This window comes from Arvicanthis niloticus, chromosome 25, assembly GCF_011762505.2.
Source record: "Arvicanthis niloticus isolate mArvNil1 chromosome 25, mArvNil1.pat.X, whole genome shotgun sequence".
Taxonomy (NCBI): domain Eukaryota; kingdom Metazoa; phylum Chordata; class Mammalia; order Rodentia; family Muridae; genus Arvicanthis; species Arvicanthis niloticus.
This window is the reverse complement of record NC_133433.1, coordinates 5,677,987-5,704,679: the sequence shown is the minus strand read 5'-3', so window position 1 is coordinate 5,704,679 and position 26,693 is coordinate 5,677,987. Positions and strand designations below refer to the sequence as shown.

At 34.3% G+C, this 26,693-nt stretch overlaps 1 protein-coding gene across 11 annotated transcripts in view; it reads left to right on the top strand.

The window, feature by feature from the left end:
* The window catches only part of Epha7 (EPH receptor A7), a 152,331-nt gene that overhangs the window by 53,831 nt on the left and 71,807 nt on the right, over positions 1–26,693 (top strand). For all 11 annotated transcript variants that reach the window (XM_076924053.1, XM_076924049.1, XM_076924048.1 and 8 more), the window contains exons 4-5: positions 3,795–3,950; positions 4,736–5,071. In XM_076924053.1, coding sequence (XP_076780168.1) covers positions 3,795–3,950; positions 4,736–5,071 — 492 coding nt within the window. The remainder of the gene's footprint in view (positions 1–3,794; positions 3,951–4,735; positions 5,072–26,693) is intronic.

Here is a 26,693-nt window from a genome sequence, read left to right as displayed (position 1 = left end):
AATACTTTTCGTACATAATTATTTTATAAATGGCAAACTGGACTGCCTTTTTGTGCTTTTTTTTTTTTTTTAAGGAATGTGAGTTACAAATATTATTTGAATAAGTTTACTATCCAGACGTATATATTGTCATTAAAAATAATGGAATGTCAAAGTCTAGTCATTTCATGGCAGCAAACAACAGATATTATTGTATGCTATCATAAAATTTTGTAGATATATTATAACAGAGAAAATTCTTGTAGTCTAGTATATGGAACTTTCCTAGACTCTTTCTTTGTCTGTTTTTTTTTTTTTTTTTTTTTTTTTTTTTTTTTTTTTTTTAATTTAAGGAATTGACAAAATAAGCAAAACTCACACAGCATACAAAAACTCAGTTAGGATAGTAAATTCATTTTTTCATTAAGGGCTCAAGGCTGGAAAGATCAGTCAAAAGAATCGAATCATGGCTTTGCCATAACACAGAAAGCTGTTAAAATCATAGTTGAGAATTTACTTTTATATAGACAATTAAATATTTGAACCAATTTTTACACATAACCTCATTGTCCGTGAGTGCAACACTATACTACTTTTAAACCTATGTTCAATTACAAAGTGGGAAAGCTTAAACAGGAAGTACATTAAATTAGTATGTTTCTCAGTGCAATTTATTTTCCCATAGGATTGAACACCATTAAAGTTTGCTTTGAGTTCAAGTTTCTTGGAGCAAATTTAGATGCAAAGAAGAGAAGAAAATTTTAAGTGGTAATTTCATAGTTCCTGTGAAATTTTTTTTCCATGGTCCATACTTCCATGTATAGAAAATGTACCTATGTGCATTTGCATGTGTTTACCTCTGAAATCTTTTCCTAGTGCATTTTAGAAAACCACCTGCATTTTCAAAGAGAAAAGTTGCCAGAGTTCCTATGTAGCCATTTTTGTAGTAGTTGGGAGACTTGATTCTTTTTCATGTTCATTCTAGGTTAGGCTGCTTTGTAAGTTTATCTCATCCAGTGTTTGACTTTAGCTAGTTTACATAGATATCTTATCTCAGTTTCTAATTTTAAGAACATCTGTTACTTCCTTCCCAAGGATTTTACCACCCACTTGCTCAGTGTTACCTCAAGAAATAAAGGTTCTGCTTTTACATGCTCTTGCTTTTATTTTAATATCCTTCTTCTAAAGAATTGGTACTTCCTTTTAATAACTCTAAATTGATAGTTTCCTTTGAGGTTGAATAAACTTACTTGTTACAACTTAGAATTTTCAATGTTACCTGCACCACAACCAGATATTACTTCAAAGGAAAAAATTATGAACATTTTTCTAATATTACCTTTATTTAATTATAGCCATGAATACATTCCATAATTGTGCAGTGCCAGGATTCATAGTGAAATTGAGATGGTCTATTTAATGTCTTTCATTAAAATGTATTAGAGTATTATTACATAGACTTCTAAACCAAAACAATGGTAGTAACTTAGTAGAAGTGCATAAAAAAGATAATAAATATCTATTCAAAGTTACAAAATTACTTAGAGTAAGTAAAATTCTTGAGAGCCAGCACTAAAATGAGACTCCTGTAGTGAAGAGCATACGGTTTTATGTGTGCAGACCTGTATTCTAAATCCAGTTTTAACTTAGGCAAGTGGAATTATTTGAAGAATTCAGGCTACTTTTGCTTCAAATCTGTTTTCCCATCTGTTAAAAGGGAAATACAATCTAATGCAATTTGAAAGATGAGCAGTAAGACTTTTAAATTCTCAACATTACATATTTTGGATCTATTGCCAACACCATGAGTGTTCATTAGGAAATTCACTTCTAATTTGGAGGTTGATGGGGTTAGCATCATGGGAGAAAAATTCGTAGGGATTCCACTAGTTAGCCTTAGCTTGCTACCTGAAATCTGTACCTGCTAAATATCAAGTCTCAGTGCTATTGTGATCCTCATCATGCTTTCGTTCTCCACTACAGTCTGTTAAAAATAAATCATAACAGTGAAATGAAGAGACTCCCTCTGACTTTCTCACTGTTTCATGAAGCAATGCCTTCTCTGTGTTCTCCCATGGTATCTGATATCCTTGTATACAGACGGAAGAAACAAGATACAGTGGATAATGATAAAGTAACAGTTTTGTGTGAGGGGGGCTGAAAAGTTTAAACTGGACTCTCTTACCAGTGAACATCTTTAATAGTTGTAGATCAAATCTGCATGTGTCATTAGCTTTGCTGTGACTTTATATTTGAGTTGCTTGTTTTCTTTGTACCTCAAGTGATAATTGCTACAGAGACTATGTAAGGCTGCATTGTGTGTCTTTGTCTAATATGACTGTTCCCATTTCCCACTTGCGTGTAATAGAAAACACAGTTTATAGGATCAGCTTCTGAGGCCAGTAGTGGATCTTATACTTACAAGATGATGGTGCTCTTAATTATTTGTCTATAAATTAAATGTATATTATATAATATGCTTATCTTGTAAACAGCCTTAACTTCTTGAAACCTAGATAATAATAAGCCTTCAAAAATTTCAAAGATGTATACAAAATATTGAGCATGTAAGTAAAGGCAAAGTATGACTCCAACTTTTTGGAAATATGACACCCCAGTAGAATAGTTCCCACTTTCCACTATGCAGGGAGTTAAATCTGAAATATTTTCTCTGAATAGCACACAAGGAGAGCAAACTTAACCTTCTAGTAAGAAATTAAAACTTTAGAGCTGGGTGTGGTGGCACATGCCTTCCTTCCCATGTCCTCGAAGGTAGAGGCAGGCCGCTATCTGTAAATTCAACGCCACCTTGGTCTGTATAGTGAGTTCAATGATAAACAGGACTACACGAAGAGAGACACTGTCTTAAAATACCACAAAAAAGATTAAAATTTTTAAAATAGGTTTGAACATAATATCCATTTACTCTATTTTAGAGATACAGTTTTTTTCCATAAAACTTAAAGCACTTAGGTATTATTTTAATAAATACAAAGACTGATGTTTAATATAGTTAACAAACCCTTATATAATAGTAGTAATACTGAAATAATAAAAAATTTCAACTTGAAAAATTTCAGTTGATGATAATCATGAGCATATAAACTATCTGAGAATATCAATCGGCATGGGCACCTCACACAGTGGGGTCTGAGTAAACTGCAGTAGCCATCTTGGGAAGTAACTGAAGTGTCTGTGGCTCTCAGCTCACTGCCTAGAGCAGTTGCTGGCTTCCTGAGCATCAAACCTCCCTCAGCCCAGGAGAAGAGGAACAGCATCCACTCCAGACCATATCTAACTTTCTCTGCAATGACCTGGCATCTCCTACACTGAGTATCTAAGTACTTCTTTTAACAAAAATAGTTCTATTATGGATAGGAGCCTGCTGTATAACTGTCAGGTGTCAGCTTGAAGTTTGGAATACTTGGAAATTTGGAGAAAAGTACTTCCTCTATATCCAGATGAAAATTTGTATATCATTGTTACTGACATTCAGTTCAAATGTTGATGTAAAGGTACTCTGTTTTTATTTGAGTCCGTTACCCCGACTCTTCAGTGTTCTATTGAGCATCGTACTGAGCCCAGCTGCAAGTGCAAGTTTTTCCTATAGTACGTTTGCATTATTTTGTTTTGAAATGTATCATGGTTTCCCCATGTGGGAATATATTAAAGTATGCTTATATTAGGTCATGGGAAGTTTATCTTTCACAAAAGAAATACAATCTCTCATGTTTTTCTGAATATCCCCAGATGTAGCAGTACTGGCCCATTTCTCCTTACTCTGTCCTCTCTCTCTCTCTCTCTCTCCTCTCCAGCCTGTGGCCGCAGGTTCTACAAATCTTCCTCTCAGGATCTCCAGTGTTCTCGTTGTCCAACCCACAGTTTCTCTGACCGAGAAGGATCATCGAGATGTGAATGTGAAGACGGGTACTACCGAGCTCCTTCTGATCCGCCATATGTTGCATGCACGAGTAAGTTCAAGCCACAGAAAGAATGGCCTAGATCTCTTTTCTCTTCGTTTGCAGCACTCAGAAGAGCCTCACCCAGGCAGGCCTTGGGTTTCAAACATTTAGTTTCTAATAGTTGTAAATTTTTCCATAAGCAGATTCAGTTCATTAGTAATGTTAATACAACTTCATCTCTCAAAATTTAAGAGGCATTTAGTAACATTTTATATATGGTATTTCTTAGAAATTATTGCAAATTATTGGTCATACAATAAATCAAATGTGACTAAGTAGTAGTCGTTTCTGAATTAAAATATTGGTGATAAGAACAAGTCTTACATTTTGGTGTTTCAAAATTAATGAATATTTGAGGGGCCCAAATAAAAAGCAGACCCACTCATTGCTATCAATAACTCTTGAGCATATTGTGAATGAAATAAGTATGTTTACTGTAATATAGTTCAAAGGAAAACTAAACAATCTTATACCTTTTTATTCCTTGGGTGTGCTAGCTTTTTCAGTTTCTTAGAAGAAACATTGTGAATGGCTGTGGCAAAAAATACAAAGACAGTCCTTTCCTTGTTCTTGTTCAACATTAAATAGAAAATAAATAAAACCTCTTGTCAAGTGAAGTCATGGGGGCGGGGGTTGGGCTTGTGTAATTTCTCCAGTTACTACAATTCAGTGCTTATATGAAAGAAATCACATTAGCCACATTCTATTTTCATATTTTACATAGATGCTAGTGTTCTTTTTGTTTGTATACATTTTTCTTCTTTTGCCTACTTGTTTATTTTTGGCTTCCAAAGGGCCTCCCTCTGCACCACAGAACCTTATTTTCAACATCAATCAAACGACTGTAAGTTTGGAATGGAGTCCTCCGGCTGACAATGGGGGAAGAAATGATGTCACCTACAGAATATTGTGTAAGCGGTGCAGTTGGGAGCAGGGAGAATGTGTGCCATGCGGAAGTAACATTGGATATATGCCCCAGCAGACGGGATTAGAAGATAACTATGTCACTGTCATGGACCTGCTTGCCCATGCAAATTACACTTTCGAAGTTGAAGCTGTAAATGGAGTTTCAGACTTAAGCAGATCCCAGAGGCTCTTTGCAGCTGTCAGCATCACCACTGGCCAAGCAGGTATGTGCCATGTGTTTTTACTGAGTTCATGATGTTGGACTGTATTAGTTAATGGTCTTGCTTGAGTGTTTCGTTAACGCCACCACACAGATTTTTTTTGACTTTGCCAGCATTTTGATTATTTATCTTTTGCTTATTTCTCTTGTTACTTGTTAAATGATATTTATAGCTATTACTTTCCCTATAGTTCTGGCAGGGAAAGTAAAGGTGGCTGCATTCTAAGCCAGTTTTAGTGAAAGCTCTAAAGGAGGAGAGAGAAACTACAGTTGAGATGCTGAATACTATTTCTTATGACCATATTCTACATGATGTTAAAAGTAATGAATGTGGTTGTCGTGCTATTGCATATTGCTTAAGCAATTTTTTTTTTTACTGCATAGAATGTGATTGTCTTTTTATTTCTGTGAAGAGACCACGACCATGGCAACTCCTTTAAATGAAAACAGTTAGGGATGGCTTACAGTTTCAGATCTTTAGTCTATTATAGTCATACTGGGAATCATGGCAGCATGCAAACAGTCATGGTGGTGGAGAAGAAGCTGAAAGTTCTACATCTAGAACATCAAGCAGCAGGAAGTGAACTGATTTGAGCTTCTGAGGGCTCAAAGGCCACCCCCCCCAGTGATATACCTCTTCCAAGGTATATCCAACATGGCCAGACCCCCTAGTAGTGCCATTCCCTATGGGCCTACTGGGGCCATTTTATTCAAACCAGCACAAAGATTTATGAAATATCTGAAAACTCTTGCATTTTAAATTTTGCATTAGTGTATTTTACGTTCATCAGTAGATATGAGATCCTGTGACTGTCTATATTTTGTGACACATACTTGACCAATTTAATAAGTATTTCAAAAGAACTGATAATTATGAACTTGTAGCTTAGTCTAATACTAGCTTTCAATTTTTTTAAACTAATAATTGAAATGCCTTCCTTAGTCAGCTTTTGTTACAGTTAATATGTTCTGGAAAATGCGTGTCAGGAAGTCAGTTGGAGAAGCCAGACATTTCTAAAACCACCAGAAAAAAAAAATCTTATTACTGGAAGAAGTTTCAGAAATTGGAGCTTTTCTCAACTGTCACTGTTGAAAGATGCTGTGCAGTCGATATTTAGTAGATGTCGCTGAGGACTTGGTTATCAACAGTCTGAAAAGTGGCTCTGCACCAGATGATGAAGTTTGGAGAACACTGCAGTAGGCTTATATGAAGTTCTTTGTGCTCTTCGGCTGAATCTGAAACCAATCAGCATTCTCAGAGTCCGCTCTAGCCTTCCTTTCTTTGCTAATTTTCACACCCTACTGCCTGTTTAAATTGCAACCGTATAATGACAACTGCATATGGACCTGTGGTGAGGAATGTGTGTGCATACACTATACTTTTTTTTTAAATATAGTCCATCGACTGTGTTATAGTGCTCTGGAAAGCGTTGGGAAGGATTTCAGCTAAAAACTGAAGCTTCATGAAGAAGCAATGGATTGTTTCTCAAATTGGGCTCACTAAGAAGCAGTCAGCAAGACGGGAGTTTGGTGTGAGGAGCTTGATTAGGGGTGGGCTTGAGATTAGACAGCCCTAGAACAGAAAACAAAAGTGGGCAGCTGGGAAATTGAGCTGTGATGGCGTCATGTTGGAATCTTCTTCCGTCTCCAGGGAATGGTCCCCATTTAATGAACTTCCAATGTTATCCTCTATTGAAATGAATTTTACACTTCAGTGTCTCCCAGATATTGACTGTAAGTTTCACTAGGAAGGAATATCATTTTTCAGACACATAAAAAAAAATTCTGATGGAAGCGGGGAAGTGAATTCTGCTTCTTGGCAGCTATCTCAGCATCTGGTAAAATAATTTCTTTTGTCTTTCACCAAGGGGACTTTGACCACCACATCACAACATCCATTACATAAAATTAAATCATGTTAAAAAAAAATAAGGGAGCAAAGTTCAGGCTGTGTTTAGAGAAAGATGATGATCTGGGCTGGGTCAGTAAAGGTTTTCTTGAAGGACTGGTGGGAGCCTTGTGTTAGGAAATCAGACCTGGTGGAGTGAGAAGTTCTGGGTTTAGGAGTAAGCAAGTTGTTGTTGATGGAGTGTAAATTTTGTGTATTTTTATACCACATTTACATATTAATTGTAGTTGATTTCCCCCTTTTATTGGAAATAGATTCTATTCCTCACTTACAGTTTCTCTTCCATGTATTTCTACTACTTTCTCTCCACCTTTCCTTCCTTTTATTTCTGTCTCCCATTCATTCATGATCATCCCTTAGGCTTCTAAGGGATGACAATAACACAAAATATAACATAAAACAAAAACTAACAGATTGGACTTGGACAAAAGAAATAATGGGAAGTGAAAGAGCCCTGAAGAAGGCATAAGGATCAGAGACACCCACTGTGAACACTCAGGGACACCAGCATGGCAGCTCTATGTTCAATGAGTTGTGTGGATACTGCATTCAGCTAAGGCCCTTGGAGAGAGTACCCTATAGTCCTAGCAATTGCCTGGATTGTTTGGGGTTCCCATGGGACCCTCTGGCTAACAGGTAGATTAGATGTGTCTTAATTCCAGGACTGGAATCTTTCTATAGTAAGAAGAGATGGCTGTTTTGGGCTTTGTTGCTTTATTTGTCATTATTTGGTGACTCCAGATAGGTTGCCATAAATACCTCTCTAAATTAATTCTGAAAAACAAAGCAGTATGAAGCAGATAATTTATGAGGACAGCAGGGCATATCTGGGTATCAGACAGTGTCAGACAGATACAATAACATCCATTGATATGTTAGGTTCTTTTCTCCCAGTTATTATACATTTGATCGTATATGGGTAACTGGATTTCACAGAACTCATATCATATCATTAAAAGTTTGAATGATTTTATGAAATTTTATAGGTAAAACATTGAACTTAAGAATGTGATGTTACAGGGTCATCAGTAAATTGCTTGACCCATATTATTGCAATTTATTATACTGACTACCTCCGAATTTTCAAAAGTGTGTATATGATTATATCAAAGATGGTTTCTTAAATCTCTTAGTTGAAGATTCCATTGTGTGGGAATTCTCAGGTTAAGTAAAGTATAAACTATTCACAAGAAGGAGATCTATTAATGTCCTGTGGACATTAATGACAAAATACCTTTGAGAGGTAATTGTGATAAGCAGTATTATCTCTGATGGCCATTTCATTCCCTTTTTTTAAGGAAAAATAGAATTACATATTTTAGTTTAATTATTTTATGTTTTTTCATTCCCAGATATGATTTCTCAGTCTAAGATTTATTTCAGTGATCCCTTTAGTTTGATTTCTGGGGTTTTCAAAAATGTAATGTTCCAAATTAAGCATATTGGTTATATATATATATATATATATATATATATATATATATATATATATATATGGCATAATACATAAGCAAAGCTATTCTAAAAAGACACTAACACAAGTCATTTTTTAACTTTCAGAAAAGCCTTATTCACAAGAATTAATGTGATTCAACTATGAATATTTTTCTCAAAAATAAGCCCAAATCATCTCTTTCCTATGATTTAAAATGTATACAAATCAACTTATATGTCTGATACATAAAATGAATTTGTTCCATTTAAGTTGTTGCATTTTTATATTTCTTGGAAATCTAAACCTTGGTTGAGATTTAAAGGAAACATGCTATTAAGAAAATACATCTTCTGGTTCTAAAACCTTTACTGGTTATAAAGTAACATTAAATTCAGCAATTTTCATAAAATGTAATCAGTTCACCACTAGGTAGGAAAATTTACAACTACAAAAAACAATGAAACATCATTCAGAAAGTATGTTAATTTGATTAAAGCATACATGCATAAGCAAACCTATGTCATCTACAGCAGAAAAACTGGGCTCTCTGCCCTTTCTATGTGCTTATGCTGAATTTTTCACCCCCAGTGTGTCCATATCAGATGACAGGTTGTGCAAGGAGGAAAGAGGAAATGACATCTTCCAGTAATCTGGAATATTCTCACAATCCATGACCCTTTAAAAGTGACCCTAGACTCTATTCCCAACTTTCCCCCTCTGCCCACTTATGAGGTCAGGCTGTTAGAATACATAGATGGAAACTATGTTCTCCAAGCCCAAAAGTGAAATCTTGGCAAAGCTGAACCCTACTGGGCTTTGTTTGGGAAATTTTTCAGTCCCTTCAACTGTAGGAAAATAACTTTAAGTAAGCTTATGGTATGTTCTAATAGACCATACTGATTAATATGACTATTCATCTGTGAAATAATAGGATTTCAGCTTATTTTGAAAGAAAATATTCTTTTCTGTGAACATGAGGATAAATACGGCATCTGCCCTTTTGTGTACCAGGCAAAATGTGAGAGTTGTAGATATTTAATTCTTTGTGGTTTTCCTCCTCTAAAATTTTTGAGCTTGTGTAGTGAGAGCTGTCGTAAAAGGCAAACTGACCTGTAATCATGCTGTGTTTTCTATACTCAACTCAAGACAAGCTGATTAATTATCTAATGAGATATGCAGGCTGTGCTATGATGCTGCCATATAACTCTGTACAAATTAGTTAGGAATTTTTGTTTCAGTTTCTAAGCTTAAAAAGTTTGTCATATTCTTGGCAATTTTAATCTCATGATTTGCACATGATTAAGAAATAAGTGCTGTATGTAATATTCTTGTGCAATATTTTCTAACTATGTTTTAGAGAATTAAATTTGTAACTTATTAACTTTGAACCCCATCTTTTAAATAAATCTTAGATTATCATTCTTGAATAATCCATAATGACAGTATTAGGTAAGTAGTTCCTATACTATGTATTACCCTTAATAAAAAAACTCTTTCAATTTGCTACTGAAATTTTCTTGATTCAAGTCATTAGCCAACTGAAATAAATCCCCTAAAACAATATTTACAAAGAAATAATCACTTCATTTTTAAAAGTAAAAAAAAAAATCTGTTAAGTGATAAATAGAAAGTTGACCACTAAAATGTGCCTACTTCTTCTTTTCTTTTAATGGGAAAAGACACAAAAACTGTGTTTCCTTAAGGACCTAAGTGAAATATGCAAGAAAAAAATTCAAGATATAATCTTTGGTAGATATCTGTTGAATTCCATATCTGTTTCTGAAGTTTCTAATCAATTGAAATTAATTAAAATAACAAATTTACTACTATTATAGTAATGGAAATGCACCAGAGGTTTCTAATATAATTTAATTCAGATGGTACCTTTTGTTAATCTTAATTTGGTCCAAACCAGTTATCTCCATGATTATTTTCCAATGTACAGACAGCTTTGGTGTGTGAGTCTTTAACCTGTTCTTGTGGAGCCAATTGTCAAACCATGTCTATTACTAAAATAAAAGCATTCTGGAGACAGACTCGATTTTAGACAATGAAAAGCCAGAGAGTAGAGAGCCCGTAACTTGGTTGTGTGTGAATGAATATGCGTAAGGGAACAGGTACCGAGTTCAATGATAAGTATTTGGACCGGTGTATTAGTGGAACACAGTTCTCACCAGCTCTAGTTTCTGTGCCCTTCCCATCTTACCCATGCATGCCCGTTGAGTTCCTGAACCTATGTAATGGCATCACCTTGACAACAGTGGAAGGTGGTTTGTACCTTGATCAGCATTTGGTAGTTCCGTTTCAGCACCAGTCTACTGAAAGAGAGAGTAAATGTTGATTATTTTATTTCTTGCTTTGTTGGTGATGAATTGAAGCAAATTTGATTCAGACAAGCAATCTGGTGGAATGAGGCAGAGCTATCCAGAAAACATCTGTATTTATCCACGAATGCAGTGAATTAGACGTACCTAGAAAAGACATTGATTCACGAGAATCATTAACAGTTCTAACCAACTGATGCAAGTAATAGGGTAAAGGAGAGAACACTATCAAGATCTTGCTTCTCAGATCTGTCAGTTAGAACTGCAATAGGCTGATCTTTACCTGTTTAAATCTGTTTTATGACTTTGTTCTTTTAGAAGCAATAGGCAGAATCAATTAAGAGGTGAAAGAGCCATGGAAAATTATCCAACTTTACTGCACTTCATTTACAAAGAGGTCAATCAGAAAGGAAGAGATAATTGCTCCATCCTAACAAAATTAATCTGGGACACCCAGAGCAGATGATGTATGCTCTGTGACAAAATAAGTGACAGAGATGCACATACAAACCTGTAGATTCTTGTCCTGTTGCAGACTAGGACCGTAGAAAGGGTGTGTCAAAACAGTTGCCATAGTTTTAAGACATGCAGTTCTTAATCGCGCAGTGCATTTGACATCTTGTAATTAGCATCTCAAGTTTGGATAATATCTAGTCATTAACTTCCATGCATAGAAAGATGCTGAAGATTGAGCATACCATGCAGCATGACAATTATATATGATAGAAAACAATCACTGGTTTAGTCATCACCACTAGTGGGTTATTCAAGTGTTTCAATACTTTTAATCACAACTATTAACTCTGGACGTGTCAGGCTATACTATTTGTATTTTATTGTACAGATACAAACATAAATGGATATATATATATATATATACATATACATGTACATGTACATATACATATACATACATACATACATACATACATATATATATATATATATATATAAACGATTGCTTTTAGAACTCCCAGTGTTACAAGCTGGTAGAACACCAAAGTTACAAGACACAAATGTAAGTGGAGTAACATCTGAGGTAGATAGCAAGGCAGGCACTGCAGGGCCATAAAGGGGCACTTTCTTCATTTCAGCCAGGTACTGACAGATTCAAATGTCTTGGGAGGTCATCTGAATGAAGACAGACGGAAATTCTTTGGAGTTGAACGTTTGGAGCTATGAAAGGCAGTTATGCTGGGGAATTTGAGGTAGAAAATATCATAATCCTATTTCCATGGTCAGAAGGAAATACACTGTGGCATGTGCAGCAGGCATGCTTGGGGTTGGCTGGACTGAATTGTAATAGATTGCTTTTTATGCTGATTTCATACAACATTTATCAAATCGCTAAAGACTGAGACAGAAAATGAGTCTGAGTTTGGTTTGGAAAGAAATGGCCTCCGTTGTTCCTTTCTAATGCATTATCATAACCTTGTTTTCTCCTTGTTTTGACATTTCATTCTGTTTTTTTACATGCCTGACATCACTAAAAACCCACATTTAGCCTCACATAAATTTTATTGTTGAGAACCATACAATAGCACAAATAGAGGTCAAAAAAGGAGAGCCGTTAATTCTATAAAGAAAACCTGTACACGTATAACCATCTCTCCTGTAATATGTTACCATTGCTAATGTTGAATGCCATAAATTCAGTATACATCACATAGAATCTTGTATCTTTACATATATTACCATGGATATTAATATAGCTTGTAGTTACATAATGTTGTTTTATTGTATATTTTGTTCTCCCTGTTTCTTTGTTCCCTTTCTTTTCCCATGTATGTGCACCATACAACGTGTTCACCTGTTTTCAACATGGAAGGATTTTGCTGTGATGCGTACTTGTGTGACAGACGTAGGACTGGCTAAATATTTGTGTGGCAGTATTTATCTGACACTCTCTCTCAGCCTGGTCTTTAGGAAAACACACAATCACACAATCACACTAATAAATACATGCATACACACCAACATACACAAATACACACACTCAATCACACACAAGCACACACATAAACAAAAACAAACACATACAAATATACACACACACACACACACACACACACACTAAACCAGAAAACTGCCTAAAAGTTTTGAAATGATTCTTGCTATTTTCAACATCTGTTACCATCTGTTACAAATGTTACTCCATTTTCTTATTTACTCATCACTTTAATTTAATTTTAAGTTTTAAAATTCTTATGAACAGAATGCCAGGAAGACATTTCAAGAACCCTTAGGTTTTAATGTCGTTTTTACAGTAAATCTGTTGCACTAAACGCTGTCAGGTCAGAAAAGATACTGACTGTCTTCCTTTAAACTGCTGTCCAACTAGTTGGAAATTTCATTTTTTATTCTATCTAAGGTGGAAATGTGTGAGTGGGTTGTAATTATTGTATTCTGGTCGCGCATCAGTCTGTTTTCTGGACAAACCTTAGCTAATCTTCTGAAGTGAGAAGAGTTGACATTGCATTTTATTTGGTATTTAGTAAGTAACTAGGGACCTCAGTGGATATGAAGAACATTGTCTTCTGAAAAAATACATTGGGTGTTTGGTGAGCCCATTCAACTTTAATCTATAAATTTTGTGAATGAAGAACTATAGACAAGTGATTCTGAGGGTATTCGTTTGCTTTTGTCTGTTTGCCTCTGAGACTTCTTCTCCTGAAACTAGAACCCAATGAAATTTATTTTTCTATAAAACAACTTAGAATATATCTTCATTAGAACTAAATTAAATATTTATATTTAACCTCTTTAATTTCTTATGGACCAGTGCAAAATCTATTTTGATTGCATTATGTTTTAGAATCTTGAAATAGTTTCATTTTAAATTTTTGAAAGATGGAATTTTTAGTGTATTTAAATTCAGAGTTTTGCAAGGTGTGATTTCAATTACAAAATTTTAGAAAGTCACACAATTACGTGTTTATAAAAGGGAATCAATAGTAATTGTGGTTTTTTGTTGTTTGCTTGTTTTTGCTGTGTCCAGGGTAAATACGTATTTTTACTAAGAACAGTTATACCATTTACCAAATAGGTAAAGTTCCTGTCCAGCATCACAGTTAGTTTTTGAAGACTAGATACCTGTTATATGCATTCTGAAAAGAAGTCAAGAAAAGAAAAAATGTGTTTATATTTTGGAGCAGGCAAACGAGTAGCACAAAGCTTTTTTTCCAATAACTATCACTTAATTGGACCCTTTGTTTTGTCTATCTACTCTTGGGTGTGTAATAACTATATCTAGGAGAACTGAACGTGGAAATTAGATTTAGTGTTCCTCTGGGTAGCTGAGATTACCCTGCCACTGTTACAAAACGTTGCTTTTTGTTTTTTATTGTTCTTAAGGTGTAAATAAATGTATTGACAGTAAAGAATTAATAGCACATCCAGGAAGACTTTATTTAATAATAATGATGCAAATAGTTTTTATGCCATTCGATTTATCTAATTTATAACTCTGTTTGATTGCCACAGCATGCCTTTCATGGGTCAGAATTGCACCCTAGGGAGTAGTCAACTTATTAATTCATCACTTGTCTTTCTTTATGGTTGCAAGTCCCATTATAGTATGAGCACAGAGTGACACTCTTTTCTGAAAGCTGCCAGCCAACTGGTTCCAGTCTAGCTGACCTTTTGTTTGTAACCATGATCCTAATGGTTTTCCTATTGGCTTCTGTTTCTCCTAGATTACATTACAATCTACCCTTTTGTCTTATGGTATCTTGATGGGGACAGAACAGCAAGAGTGAATTGCACACCTGCAATTACAAAGCTTTAAAAAGAGGAAGGACCTGCTTCAAGTTAACCTGTAGGCTTTTTTTAAAATGCCTTTTGATTTATCTGTCACTTGATCCATCAGCAATGAATAATTTTCATGGAAGGTGCACTTTAATTACATTCCCATTTGACTTGCATTATCAACCCCTATCTAGGTAATTAATCTCACCAAGTATCCAATTTCGGCCTTTATTGCTGGCAGGCAGACCTTCTGAATTATGTGTGCTTGAATGGATCTTGGGTCTTTTCACCAAGCTGCCCCTGAAAGAGATCTGAGACTCTCCAAATCCCAAAACTATGTCTTAGATTTTTTTTTCTAATACTGTGAACAAATTATATTTAGTGTCACACACGTACTTCCACAGATTATAGTTTTGTATTATGCTTAACTATGCGATAAAACTAGGTCATGAGTACCTTGAGACACCCATACTGTTTATCTTTATTAGGAGAAGATGTATGCTAAGGTAGTAAATTCAGGGACACTTCTGTCCATCTGCTGATGTAAGTTAGATAATAACCTTCTAAACTTCAATGGGTTATTTTACTTTTGGCATTTGATTTTTTTTCTGAATTAATGTAAACAGTTGGCTTGAAGACAAATAAAAATCAGAAGTACTTAAAATTATCTTTATATTTTATATTGTCAATCTCCATTTTCTATAATTTTCTTCTTTCTGAGTTTAGGTATTTAACCTACAGCCTAACTTTGGACTTTTGATTGCTGGATTTCCTCACTGGTTAATGCCAAAGACGGTTTCTGCACTTTTCGTTTACATGTACAGTTATGCGCAAATACTCTAAAATATTTAATATTCCCTTCCCACCCCAAAATGGTTGGACACTGATGGTTTCCAGACCAGGGAATTATGCAGTATTTTACTTCTCTATTGAGTGCACTTCAAAAACGTGGAGACCTTCTTGGGAATAAATCAGAGGACAGGAGAAAACAGGTTGGCTCTGAAAGTGCTCTAAATCCATGACAGGATTTTTAAGGGTGGATTTGGCTGCTGTGCCAAAATGAGGGCCATGTGATCAGTGCACAGGAGCGGTTAATGTGTCACTCAGGAAAATACCTTGGAAGACAGGGATTATGATATGAAGGGAAAGAACAGTACTTTCTTCTCACATACACAGTGTGGGCTTTGTATATTTAAAATCTTTAATCAGAAGTGAATTTATTTAAAAACAGAAAATTAAACTACTGTCTTGACTGTGTTGGTTGGATTCCTATTACATGATATATATATATCATGATATACATATCATATATATCATATATATATATATATATACACTATATATATACACCATATATATATATATATATATATATATGGTGTATACACACACACACACACACACACACACACACATATATATATATATATATATATATATATATATATATATATATATATATATATGGTACAATTAGAACTTCTTGGCATTTAATGACTCCATGCGTTTATCTGCAGCTCTAACCCCCTCAGGAAACCCTCTTGTGTATATCCCCAAGACCATAAATTATGATTATATTTATAAGATCAAACACAACACCATTAAAATATAATTTTATTTTAATCTTTTAACATGTGTATAGCTTCAATGTGTGCATTTTAATTACCACAATTGAATGTTATAATATATAATTATGTATTATGAAAACATTTAACATCGTTATAAAAATCCAATTCTTTTTACTCCAAGCATTGTTTGCCTTTTTATATTTGCAAACAATTTTTCTCTTTTCTATCTTAGTTTAATTGCATATTTGCCATCACAAATATTTCTGGAGAAAAGAAATATTTCAGTTTTCTTTTAAGGATATGATCATAATAATTGTTTACAAGCTATACCGAAGAACCAACTCATCCTAGGTGATGTACTATTATGAATTTCTCAGTAAGGCCTGTGTACACACACATTACACTCATGCACACATGTGTTATACATTTTGATAAAATGTATTATTGCCCTATGCTTATCCTAATAATCGGATTGAATGCACGGTTTTATATTTTTTTTAAACGCGTGTCGCTATGTTGATCTGTTTTGGAACTTCTGAGTCATGGAAATGTGTATCTTTAAATAGTTTTATTTTTACACCCTAGAACACTATTTGGATTAGAATATGGACATTTCACTGAAAGTTAAAGATAAATGAATTGAAGTTAAATAATAGAGACTTTTTATAATGAGCCCACAGGCTCTTGATTATCATTTATGAATGATTGAGAGACAGGAGATTTTCTTCTGAGTTCTTTTCTTTCATACTCTATATTCTTTAGACATACTTTTTTTTCAACATATTTTCAGCCTAAAACATATATTACTTTGGTTAGTGAGGCAATAAATATCTTGATTTCTACAGAAATATAGTCTCAGTTTCTATGTAGTACTACATCCAAGACAAGATAGAACATAGAGACAATGAAGACAGCAGCGTGGCCACTGGGTTTAGAATCATAAGTTTGCATTTCCAGGTAATCACTTGCCTTTTTTGCTTGGGCAAATATTCCAGTTTATAACATTAGTTAATCACCATGTTATGTAAGCAGTTATGCACTAGGGAGCCCAGATAAATTTTTGGAAAGTTGTGGTATGAATACACATGTATTCATGTACACATGTAAGCAGAATCTTGTTAAAATTAGCAAAATAATGCAGATAATTTTATTTATGGCTTAAGATCCCTTTACTCTTATAATATATAACACTTTTGATAACATGGACTGTAAAAAAATTCTAAATTATTGAGTATTCTTTGAGCAAGTGATGTTACCATTTGCTTGGTATCTAAACAAATCTTTCATAGTCCATACTTCCAGGAAATAATAGAGGTTTATTAGATATAATTAATTTAAAAAATGACATTATCTCTCAATGAATTGGTTTCTCTAATGAATTTTTTAAGATTCTAAGTATGCATTCATTTTATTTCATTGTACTTGATGGTTAAGTTGTGTGACAAATATGACTCTTCATAATACTATATGTGCATCATATATGTATAGATTTTAATATTTACAAAATTTAAGATAAAGATTATTAATCTCTTCCTATATAAATTTATAATATATATCATATCGTAGTGCATTTAATTTGCCAACAGAATACAGGAAATTGTTTCCCTTTCTATTCAACTTGTATTATATTTTAAAAGATAGATAAATAACACTTAATGATAATGATATAGGGATGAAAATCTTCTGACAATCAGTAGTTTTAACTTGCTTGGGTTTGAAAAGAAATATCCTTTATCTCTCTCTTTCAAACAGTACGATACTCCAAACTAACTGGGTTTTTTTTTTATTAATGTTTAATATTCAGACAGTTAACATCTTTGTGGAGTTTTATATATTTGTGAACCTTTATATTTGAATTTAAATACCACTTATTGACAGACTCTGAGAACTATTATTTAGTAGAGTGCTAGTCTGGAGAGAAGATTGGATTTTGATGACTTGATTCTGATTCCCATGAACAGAATATTCACATTCCTACTTCTAACTGAATTTACAAGTTACCTAAACACTCTTCTTTCATTTAATGTGTTCAATAGGTTTCAATATGCATTAACTCTTTATCTGTTGACCAAAATGAGCCATTTATTTGCATGCTTACCCATATGCAACATTCTTACACGTTCAGAGCACGGAGATTTAAGAAACTAAAGTGTGCAACACTAACTAGGAAAGATGAAACCTTATAATGGGATTCCCTGTGCTCTTTGGATTTGCAGACATATCAAAGGCAGTGAAGAATACAGACCTTCCTCTACATAGAAAATTGCTTTCTCTGCCTTTACATTTATTCCCATGGCCTGCCTTGTTAGTAGGATTTTTTCACACATTTCTTAGGCTACTCGTTCTTTGCTTTTCTTTATTTTTGTTATTTTACCAATTCTCCTCATTCAGTCAACTCTCTCCTTTCTTCTGGCCCACCTGCCCTCTTCCTCCTTTCCTTTTTTTGCTGTGTATTTTCAAGGAGAGCAACTAAGTGCAAAGGGAAAGACTAATTCATAAATTTATAACCCAGCCAATACTTTAGTATCACAAAAGTTCTGTGGATGGTGCACGTAGAGCCAGCATTACCTGCTTTATTTTTCTTTAATTATTTTTTTAAATTGATGATGATGGTAACTATGGTTGAAGGAGGAGTAGGGGGCAGACCAGTGCACATGCATGCAAGTAAGAGAACAACTTTGTGGAGTCTTTTCTTTCCTCCTACAGCATGCAAGTTCCAGTGATGGAACTGACTACTAGATGTAAATCCCAAGTACTTTGACTTTCTGAGCCATCTCCGTGGCCAGAATTTATTGATTTGTGACTGCTGCCTTGTCCTGAGTGGCTTCCAGCTCAAAGCTGTATTTTTGAGGCCAGTGCTAAGAATAACAGCAAGCCTGTCTGTGATACTCTCTTTATTAGTTGTTATGAAAAATTGGAATATTTTCTTTTTTTTTTTTACCAGTTCCCTATGAGAAAAATCTCTCACCCACCAAACATAATTATATAAACCTGAAAACTTTTTAAAAATAACTGTTTGAGGCTCTTTGAAACAGATTTTTTTTTCTATCTCTCAACTTATAAAAAATTCAATGTAACAGAATGACCAAACTGCTTTTATATGTGGAACTATTTTATATTTGGAACTATATAGCCACTATTTTTATGGCTTGAATTGGTCAAAAATGTATGGAAAAATAGGTCTAGTTTTTAATCTGTATTCCAAAGAATAGAAATGTTCTCTTGTTACTGCCCAGTTAAGTCAGTGTATAAATACAGTCACTTACTGGAAGACCTTTAATTCTGACCTTTGGAAAATGCAGTGCAGTCATTAGAACCTTGCTTTTGACCACTGTAATCTTTGACATCACTGAGCAACCTTATCTCTGAACATCATTCTCTCCTGTTATGCTTTTCTCATAAGAGAAAGGTGAGTCTTTGAATTGTACATTTGATAGCAGTAACATTACACTCACATGATTTAAAGACACGTTCTGTGAAGATTTTGATGATGATTGTGTTTCATACAAATACAGTAAATGATAGCATGAGTTCCTTTACAATTATTACTTATATTTCACTCATGCGGTTTTTTTTCTTTCTCTAACTACTCCAAACCCACACTACTATAAATGGCAAACTAAAGAACAAATGAGAGGATGTAAGTCTCTTTGTTCTATCTTTCTTATGCTGTTTTTATTGCTCTGAACATGCTTCGGGCAGATGCTAACAATACTCAATTGGGAGAAGAAAACCATACAAAGGAAGAAGTTGCTATTGGGTACTGAAGCATTACTGGGGACCTGTTTTGGGGTGAAGCTATCCATTTCTGTTCTTATGAGGTGACTGAAATTTCTGAAAGCTGTACATTTAGCTGCCCCTGTGGCTTTCAACATGATGACACCTAATGCTCAAGCCACTGTAACATGTATAAGTAGAACCCAGAATGTTCACATATGCTCTTTATTTGCAAAATTTACTAATGTTAAATTTCTCACAAAGAACATAAGCATACTCCTGTGGTCACCCTTAACAGTCAAGTGTAGAGATGTACGTAAGTTGGGTGACAATTGTGCAATATATATATATATATATATATATATATATATATATATATATATATATTAAGGGTTGTAGGAAATGAAAAACTTGAAAGTTTTATTCAACACTTGAACTGGTTTTCCTTTTTAATAGGTGACTTTTTGTGGATCCGTGTGTGTGAATATGCATACACATGTGTGCACATGCATTTGGAGGCCAGAGGTCAACCCTTAGTTGCCGTATCTTGGAAAACATTCACTTTGCTTTGAGGACATAGTCTCTTTGACCTGGAGCTCACCTAGTAGGTTACTGTGACTGGTCAGTGAACCCTGAGGAGCTACTTAGTTCTTCTTTATTAGTCCTGGAATGAGAGACTGTACCACTATACTTTGCCTTTTTTAGATGTATTCTAAGTGTTGATGCAAGTACTCATACTTTTGAGGTAAGCATCTTACCCCATGGCCTACCATTCTAAGAATCTTTAAAGGATACATTTTACAATTGAAGTTCATCCAGTTTGTGTTGGATAGCAAGGATAGCATCTATGTCTCCATTTTGTATTACAGTAACAAACATCCATTGTATCTTTCACTTACCATGTACAGCCTTCAACAAGCCATCTGCGTAGACTATCAATAAGAAATAACGACACCCTCAACCTAGAACTGACCTTAATACATACATGTAATTAAAATGGTGTAAAGCAAAAAGGAGGAGGGGTATAGGATACGGGGTCCTAATGAGGGGAAATGGGGAAAGGGGATGACATCTGAAATGTAAATACATAAATATCCAATAAAAAATTAAAAAAATAAAATATATTTTCTTTGGAAAAAGAGATATAATGGCATTTTAATCTATATGATTTGAAGGTAAATAATCTCAATTTCATTGACAAATAGAAGTATTTTTTTAATTTCACAAAGAATCAAGTAAAACATATTAATCCATAGTTATTTCTGTCTTGATAAGACATAAAGTTTTATAGTTTTATTAAAAATATAGAAAATATGATCATTTCCTTGTCTTCATTTTAGAAGTACCCATGAATAATATTTTAAAGACAACTCTAAGTCTGGATGATGTGTATACTACCAATTATTATTTTAGCTGCTTCACTTCAGGGTCAATACTGTTTTCCCTGTGTGCCTTTCTTTCTCTTACTGTTCCATAATTAATCCAGTAGTATCTCTTGCAAATCACAGATGCATATATATGCATATCATTTTATTGCTTTTTCTCTTTAAAAAAAAAAATGGAGTTCTTTATGTTCTTCATGACGCCCAGAACTTTAATAAACCCTTTGGAATTATAATGTAAATACCAAAGAACCTGTTAAATTTTAAATAGAATTCATGTCTCAGCACTGATCAGAGAAAAAAGATTAGGTTACAACTGTAGACAGATAATACATCACATGTGTGGATGATTGTGCTGCACATTAGCGGAAAACCTCATGCTATTCTAATAGTAAAACCAGAAGGAAGGTATTTTCTTTCTTTCTTTTTCAGTATTTCTTGAGTATCCCCATATGTTCTTGAAGGCAGAGAAATTAAGCCTACAAGTTACATAAAAAACTTTCAAGAGAGGTCAGTCCTTCTTGGTGTTAACACTTTAATGACTCATTAACAATCAAACCTGCACCATTTTTTTTTGTAGGAAATCTATTGTTCAAAATGCAGGTGGAAGGTAAGCACTTGTCAAGGATGAGAGGGCCCATGAAGTGACAGAGGACAGTAAACAGGAGGGGCCATGAGCCTCTGGTCCAGTTCAGCATTCCAGATGATTTATCCTTTTCTATCCTTGTATTTCATGGTTGTCCTAAGTCTGCAGACAGTCAATTGTGATAAATATGATGCCAGTCACAGTGGAAAGCATTAGAATAAGGGCATACATTACTATTTACACTAGTTTTATGTAGTATTAAGTCTAAAGCCGAAACATGCAAATATATTCATGGTTATCAGGGAAGGAAATGAATTTGCAGCAGACTTTTAACCTTGATATTTGTGATTTGATTCAGAACATCCTTATTCTAATGCATAGAAAAGCCACAAATTCTCTGTACAGAATAACAGAAATGACATCTTAATGCACCGCTCTACATGATGTATATTAAGTTTACCCACTATTAATTCTACAGAGTTTTTAATTGTGTGTTAATGAAAACTACATTTTACAAATAGAAATACAAACTATGGTTTGATTAGTATTTTTATATTGAATTTAATTATCTTAAATCTTTTTTAACACAGTGATGATCTTACCAGATTTTTTTTTAACTTGGATTTTAAAAAACATCCTAAATAGTAATTTATTCAACTTTGCTAATATTCATGTGTGTTATAAAGTGTATTTTACTTTTGCCTTCATGATTTAAGCTATATGGGCAGTATGGACACAAAATTAATACTAATGTTTACATAAGCTAGTTTATTTTTGCTGTGAACAAATGCATCCTGCTATACCCTAGATTAAGCTTTATTTAAGTGATAATTGAGCTTCGATATAGAAAATTACATTAAAAATATAAGCCACTTAGCAAGGAAAGAAATGGCATGTTCTGGTGTTCTTTAACTTCATAACTGATTAAAGATTTCAAACAAAAAAAGCCCTGTTTTTTTCAGGTTTGTTGTTCATGGTGTGCTGTCTTTACAGGGACAGCTAATAGAAGTGCACTTGTTAGAGTTAATTTGGAATCATCACAGGCTGCCCTTGTGGTTCATGACATGCATAAGACTCCAGTACCATAAGAGAGATAGTTTTCCATTATTGTGGACATTTTATTCCACTAATATTATTCAGTCAATATTTCTTCAAACATACTGGTTATTTGGGCCTGTTTAGTTCTACTCAGCTCCCAGGAGGCCAAGGCCTTCTCCCCTGGTCATTGGATATTAACCGGAAGTGACGGAGGCAAAGCAGTTTCCTTATATTATACTTAAACAAGTGCACATAGTAAAATTGCTTCGAAGTCAGGCCCCTAACAGAGTAGTTGAAAAGCAGTTGTGTATTGTGTATTGCTCGGTTGATAAATTATTTCTCTCGAATTATGTGAAGAAATGAAGCACACTGTTGTCTGTTTCCCTTCAGGCAAAGTTGTATAATCAAAGCTTGCTCAGTCAGTGTTGGCTTCAGGATGCAGAAAATTGACAGGATGGTTTAGGATAGCCACCAAATAATAAAACAGCCCCTTTGAAGAAATACTTATTGATTAACAGGGTGTACTGGGTAGAATTGTTTTCTGTGCGAGTAAAGCTTACACTGAGGAAGGTCTTGGAAGAGAAGGGAATATTGCCCCCTTTGCACATTTTATTGAAGTAATTCTTACTCTTGGTTGTTCTCAACATTTCGTTAACTCTCCATAATCATTTTCAGAACAAAGGAAACATTATCTGTGCATATGTTTATAATCTCTTATGTAAAAATGTACCTTTTCCTATGTAAGTCTTTTTAAAAGGCTCATGATTGCATTTAATAGGAGGCACTTCAGCATTTGGTTTCTGTATCTTATTCTTCTAACTATACACAATGTATTTTAGAAAGATATGTTGTTAAAAGTCGTAGCACTTTGAAAGCGTTTAAGAATGAAGACAACTAAGGAAAATCTTTTGGATTTCTGAGAAGAATATCTATCAGTGGAGGTCATTAAATACACAGTTTTCTTAAAAAGTGTATTTGTATATGTGAAAAACAAAATAAGAGGACATCTGTTAGGCCATCTCTGCTCATTGCTTTTCCTAAGATGTAGTGGTGATACCCATTTAATCTGGGTGATCTGTACATCCTTTGCAAAGTTATGTCCGATGTGTTACATACAGGCTCACAGCTTTCCATGGTACTAATGTAACATTATAGCATTGATAGTGCCATTGAATAGTTTTAAATATGTGTCCTATTTTTTTCCAAAAGAGTTGACTTAATGTAAATTATTTATACATTTTACCCATAATCATCTCACTTCATTCCTATATGACATTTGCATCCATTCAGTTCCCCTTGAAAGAAGCAGAACTGAGGATCCACTCATACTTTAGGGTGAGTTTGTGTTGCTAAAAGTATTGCTTAGCATTGATGCACGGTGTCTCGAGGTCCAAGCATGACTTTGTATTTTCTAAATCTCAAAAACACTGCTCTGCACGGGGAAGAATTGCACATTTCCAGTTGTGTCATATTTTTTATTATATGAAGGATATTCTACATAGAAAAATATTTTACATATTGTCAAAATGTTTGAGATGAAGTCTATTATTTGAGAAGAATCCAAATGTTCAAAAACATACATAAATTTATTTAAACTGTTTAGTAGCTAGAATATAATATTTAAGAGATTTCTTTTTGTTTTAAAGTTGTACAACAAATGGCCACTTTTTAAAAATTATTTGAATGACAAACTTATCCATATTGTTATTTGGTGTAGCTCTCTATTTATTAGTTGTGGAGTATAATTTTTGGGAGGCTTTTAGAGCATGTGTTTCAGCTCTACTATCTTGCATAAGAAGAACGTACGTATTTTTATATTTCCATTGATGTTACTTATACTCTGGTTTAGATAATAAAAACAAAGCCTTCCAACCACGTTTGAAGTACACACTGAATGACTGACAGTCAGAATGCCTATGACTGCTGTTTAAAAGAAGCAGAATCAATATGTTTTAACTTTGTGGAACATAGTCTGCACTGATTTATATAAGTTATATGTTGTTTAAGATCTTACAGTATATCTGCAGGACAGAAAACTACTCACTAAATTTAACATAGTTAAAAGTATAATGTAGTAAAGCATGTATTGCTGTATTCTCTTCAACTCTGTGAGGCAATGGCTAGTGTTCCTCCTGCTGTTATAAAACACCATAACCCAAAGCAACTTGGGGTGGTAGAAAGGGTGTTCAACTTACAACTCTCAGTTCACACTTCGCACTGATTCAAGAGTTCAAGGCTAAGGCATGGAGGCTGGAACTGAAGCTGGACCTAGGCAGAGACTTGAAGGATTTTAGAGACTCCATTGGGAGTATGTTAACTCTACAAGGCAAACATAAAATCTAGTTAGATGTGTAACATAGTCTTGAGTTCAAATCATAAAACTAAGGGACACAAGAAGAGATTAAAAGTACACCAAAAAAAAAAAAAAAAATCTATCAAGGGAGAATGCCCAGGCTGGCAGCACTCAAAACCAAGCCAGAGCAGTGGTAACCAGTGAAACTGGAAGTATAGAATTTGATGTCCCAGAGCAAAGCATTGGTATTTCAAGGAGATGATATGTCCAATAATAATGAGGGAATCATGCAATTGGAAGAGTGAGAGTAGAATTCTGAAGGCCCTCGGAATGTCTCCTCTCATTTGTATGGACTAATCCAGAGAGTAAACAGCTGATATGTCTGTGTCAGAGTCATCACGGGGAACCTGGACTGTTAATAGAACACCATGTTATCTATTGCAGACAAATAGATCTTAATGTTATATGCTATATGAAGCAATTGACAGTTATCTAATTTAAAACCTTTTTAGATTATTTTGACGAAATTGGAAACAAAGAGTAATAAATAATAGTGATTTTTCTAAAAAGTCTGCAGCCTCTTAGAAACTCTGACGAGCAGTGACAGTTTGTCTCATCTGCGCAGCTCATTGATTTAATAGCTCTTGGGTGCTTTTGATGAGCTGAACACTCTCCTAAGCAGTGGTTATGAAGGAGTATGCACAGAAGACACGATTTTTGTGGAATGCACTAAATTATGATGTACTATTGTGATTTTCTGGGTCCCCTAACATTGCTGTATTATCAGGAATCACACATCTTCACCAAGTACCAGCCATGGAACGTGAATCTATTCAGAAACTCGAGCACACAGTACAGTCAGTCTCACAAGACACTCCAGAAAAATGATTGTAAAAGGAACAAAAGGAAAGACATCGGCTCTTGCATCTCTGTAGTCTAGGTTCTAGAAAATCTGTCTTTGTTTTTCTGAAAATTTAATGTTATATGCTATATGAAGCAATTGACACTTATCTAATTTAAAACCCTTTAGATTATTTTGACTAACTTGTGTGGCAGGTAAGATGGAATGCAGTCTTAAAATGATGAAAAAGAAAATAATTTCTCGGTTTAAACTTGCTTGCTTTCTATTCTGTCCACTTGACATTTTCAGTAAATTCCTGAATTCATCATACGTGGCTAATTTATGTCCTGCTACTCAAATTTTATTCCAAGTAAATTTTAGGTGCGTGTTTGGTTGTATATCTAAGGTGCATAAGAAATTGTACCCATATATTTTCTATCAACAGAAAATTTATTTAAAGTAGTAATTAATTACACATGAAAGGGCTTAGTGGTTAAGAGCTCTCTCTGCTCTTCCAGAAAACTACAATTGAGTTCTAAACACCACATGGTTGTTTGCAAACATCTCCCCAAGACTGTGAAGTCCTCTTCTGGTCCCCATGGGCACCACACAAGTTTAAGACTGCACTGAATTGCTTACAGTGCTATATATGTGTGTGGATTTTGGTTTTACTCATTTGAATGATATGCATTGTATTCTCTTGATGTCCAGGTAATCTCTTAGGGAAACAAACATGAATTCTGAGGCACTCTGACTAAGGCGAGATAGAAATACCACTTTCTACCT